Below are 3,529 nucleotides of genomic sequence, written 5' to 3' on the forward strand. Positions count from 1 at the left end.
CGTAAAACGGTTGAGAAAGAAGAATCCTTTGAGAAAGCATTAATAAGTGTGTTGTCAGGTCCGTAATTGTAAAAATTGTATCGGTCAATTACGCTCGTGACGTAACGAAGTTAATCACTATCTCCGGTTGTGTCGTAAAGTGTGCTCCGTAAATAATTAGAACACGTCGGTGATTGAGCCGGTCGGCCTCACGCATGTTGGCGGCCCTGGCGACCGAAAGACCAGCCCATGACGTAGTCTCGACACAGACGTACTCGTAGACAGTCAGAATGTCGGGAGCATCGATTTCCTACCCCCACCAGCACGGGTTCTCCTCGGCAAGTACGGAGCTGAAGTGCGAAGCTCAGTCGAGGACCGATCCGCGGTCAGTAAACATCGCCATGGCGACGTGTTATCCAGCGTATGAGTTGACTCCTCCTCAGAGGACGGTGCAAGTGCCTGTGCAGAAGGACTATTCGAGACCGCTGCACGTCGACTGCAGCGTCGAGTACGAGCTGCCGAATACGGCGAAGCCCCCGCAGGGCGTTCGCAACGAGCCGCTGCTGATGATCCACCCCTGCTACTTCCGTAAGATCGAGAGTCAGAGGAGAAGCCCCTTCGTCAACAATCTCCCTTCGCGACAGCCCCAGCCCGCCGTTGCCGCCAAGCGACGGGTCCGTGCCCAGCCCGCACAGCCCCAGCAGGCCGCCCAGTACCCGGTGCAGTACGCCGACCGCCAGCAGCTCTGGGACCAAATGCCCAATCTGGTGCCCATCTCGCAAGCCTATTGCAAGCGCGACCAGCTGGCGACGGCATGCGCCGCCTACACCGGCTCCGGAGACTCCGGCCACTGGACGGACCCGGACCGCAGCCCGGACCGGCCCGAGGACAAGCACATCCTCTCCGGCAAGTACCGACAGTACTTGAGGGCTCACAGACTGCACCCCTATGTGACTTCTGCCATACCGCTGGCCTCTACCTTCCCGCAGATCCAGCAGGTGTGCTACAACGTGTGATCGCTGTGATATGAATTCGATGCCGATTTCGACGACTTTTGTACGGATCCTCTCGTTGCATCTATGGTGTCCGTAACCCTTCTTGTGATAATAGTGTGTAATTCTGTGACGGAGATGAAAGAGCGCAAGCGTCGTGCTCCGGGCGTGGTAGTGATTCCTCCACATCAGCTGTGTTTGTGCAACTGCGACCTAACCGCCGTCTATTTGGATTTCTCGTTCTCTTTTGGATTATCCTGTCTCGCCGCCAATTGCGTTACTGTTGCTAAGGATGCCCACCCGTTTGCGACTCGATCCTTCCGAACACCGAAACCCAATACCGCGAATTTCTAGCAAAAACGACGACTTGCTGTGGAACCGGCGAAACTTACTCTAAATCTTCTCCATCAGCTGATTTCTACCACAGTGTCAAAAGCTGCCAACAAAGTTTACTCTTCTAAACAATTCTTGTGCACCAATAACGTTAGTAAATTCAAGAGAATCCGTTAGTTAACTTTTCTTTCAATTAGGTGTAACATGCCTTGTTATAGTCATTAAAAGCTTTTCACTACTGTACGTAATTAGAGAGGTTTAGAGCAGCGTCGAACTAATCCATGTTTGGTCGTTTCTGTATTAGAAAACCTCAATGCCATATTTAAAAAATCCTAATTTAGTTTATAAGGTAATTTTTATTCTGTACATATTCGTGTTGCTGTTTTGAAAAGTTGTAAATTTCGTGTCCCAATTCAGTGATTATTTATGGAACAATAAATGCAATAGCATCACGCATCTTCCGAATTTATAGCTGACATTGCAATTTATAAAATTATGGTTGGCTCGTCCTTTAAAAATCTTGTGTAATTTGATAGCACTCACAGTGTTAAATTAAAGAAAAAGAAAAAAATCAATAGATCAGACTGTGTAGTAAATTGAGCCAAACAGGAAAAAGTAAATAGACAGATAATGCAATAGAACTGACATCGTAGGTCCGCTTTTCAGCGGATTTATATTAATATCGCTGTTATCACATGAAATATTTACGTTTTATGTTGATTACTTTAGATAGGAAGTTAAATATTATTTCCTGTGCATACAGCTGTTACATGTAAAATTAGACAAGTCTAGCGTAACCTTGTGTCTTTCACTAGATTTAGGGTTAGTGTTTGTAATATACACCAAAAAATTCTCCACGGCAGAATATTTACGGGTTTTAATCGGTGTTATAGCATATAGACAATACTTTTTCTAAGGATTATTTTGTATAAAGGCTTGAAATTTTGGACGACGTCGCAAACGCTTGGGTTCCACCTTTCGTAACAATTTTCGATGACCCTAACGTTGTTTGTTGTTAAATCATCAAAAATGAAATTAATTATTCAAAAGCTTCCGTCGGATGGAAGCACGCAGTCATGGAAGATTGTTTAGTGATTTTGGGAGTATTGCCCTCTGTAAATTGACTGATTTTTTTTGTAATTAGTTCAAGGGAAGTGTAGATAATTTTGTTACCGGATTGTACATTTGTATCTTTTAAGTTTTGTAATAGTAGCATTCCGTTGGTTTCCATGAACAAAAACGTTACAATGCCAATTTAGGGTCGCAAATTGATGCCATATTGAAAAAGTGCCGAGAGCATTTCATGTAATCGTTCGTTGGACGATTCCAGGGATCGTTTTTGGATCCGTGGAAGGGTTCAACCGTTTTCGTATTTATCACAGTATACCAAATAACCTAATTAACTTATGTATGTACAAAATCAGGTGGCAGGACTCGCCGGCTTAAAAATTTCAGGGTACAATCCTCGGAAAAGAACTGAAAAACTATTTTGAATATTTTTGACTCGTAGATTTTATTTTTGTAGCTCGAACTCGTATCAAATCGTTCGACTAGATTTATTTCGGGGGATCTTTTGGGCCGGCTTGTTCTCCCGCAACCAATAGTATGAAGATCTGATTAAAAACTTATTCGTTCTATGGCTACTACTAGACCAAAGAAATATCTATCAACTGTATATATAAAAGTGAAAAAAACGATCGGTTTCAGACTTGTATTGCTGCGACCGGTTTGAAAAAAATTGTGAATATGTATAAAATATTGCTATATATATTGTACAGCTAGTCATAGTGAAAATACGCTTATAAAATATGAATAAAACGTGTTACTGTTTTTATAGAATGAACTATAGTTTTATTTCACCTCCTCTCCGTCGATATATTGTCTAGTGTTTCCGACAGTGCAAACGGCTAAAATTGTGCAAGACTCAAGTAAGTAAACTAAAACTTCCATTTTGGCTGCTTGCGATGCTTTAATTTAAGCAATTCGCACTTTTTTGCATGAGCTATCGATTTTCGTTTGGATTCGCATTTAGATACAGCTTATGGCTTCGCGTTGACATTCCAAGTACGTCATTTGCAAATAGACTCAATTTAGCTTTAATTGTTTGCTGCCTGCGCGGTCTTTTACATAGTTAGTAGCATCTGCTCGTCGAGATTCTACCAATTCACGTCATGTGCCTAACCCTTTATTTTTTCCTCGAAATAAAAATACCGGACGTATAATCA

At 42.8% G+C, this 3,529-nt stretch overlaps 1 protein-coding gene across 1 annotated transcript; it reads left to right on the plus strand.

Annotated features, from left to right (window-relative positions):
- The first annotated feature begins 225 nt into the window (after positions 1 to 225).
- LOC123010625 lies at positions 226 to 3,147 on the plus strand. Its single transcript, XM_044407662.1, has one exon. It carries the CDS (start codon positions 270 to 272, stop codon positions 993 to 995), a length of 726 nt encoding a protein of 241 aa, XP_044263597.1. The 5' UTR covers positions 226 to 269; the 3' UTR covers positions 996 to 3,147.
- Positions 3,148 to 3,529: the final 382 nt, after the last annotated feature.

The sequence above is a fragment of the Tribolium madens genome, unplaced genomic scaffold, assembly GCF_015345945.1.
Source record: "Tribolium madens isolate multiple individuals breed KSU strain unplaced genomic scaffold, Tmad_KSU_1.1 Scaffold_91;HRSCAF=231;Tcas5.2_LG7, whole genome shotgun sequence".
Taxonomy (NCBI): domain Eukaryota; kingdom Metazoa; phylum Arthropoda; class Insecta; order Coleoptera; family Tenebrionidae; genus Tribolium; species Tribolium madens.

Coding starts and splice junctions, on each gene's coding strand:
- LOC123010625 (XM_044407662.1), top strand. CDS start 270: ATGTCGGGAGCATCGATTTCCTACCCCCACCAGCACGGGTTCTCCTCG.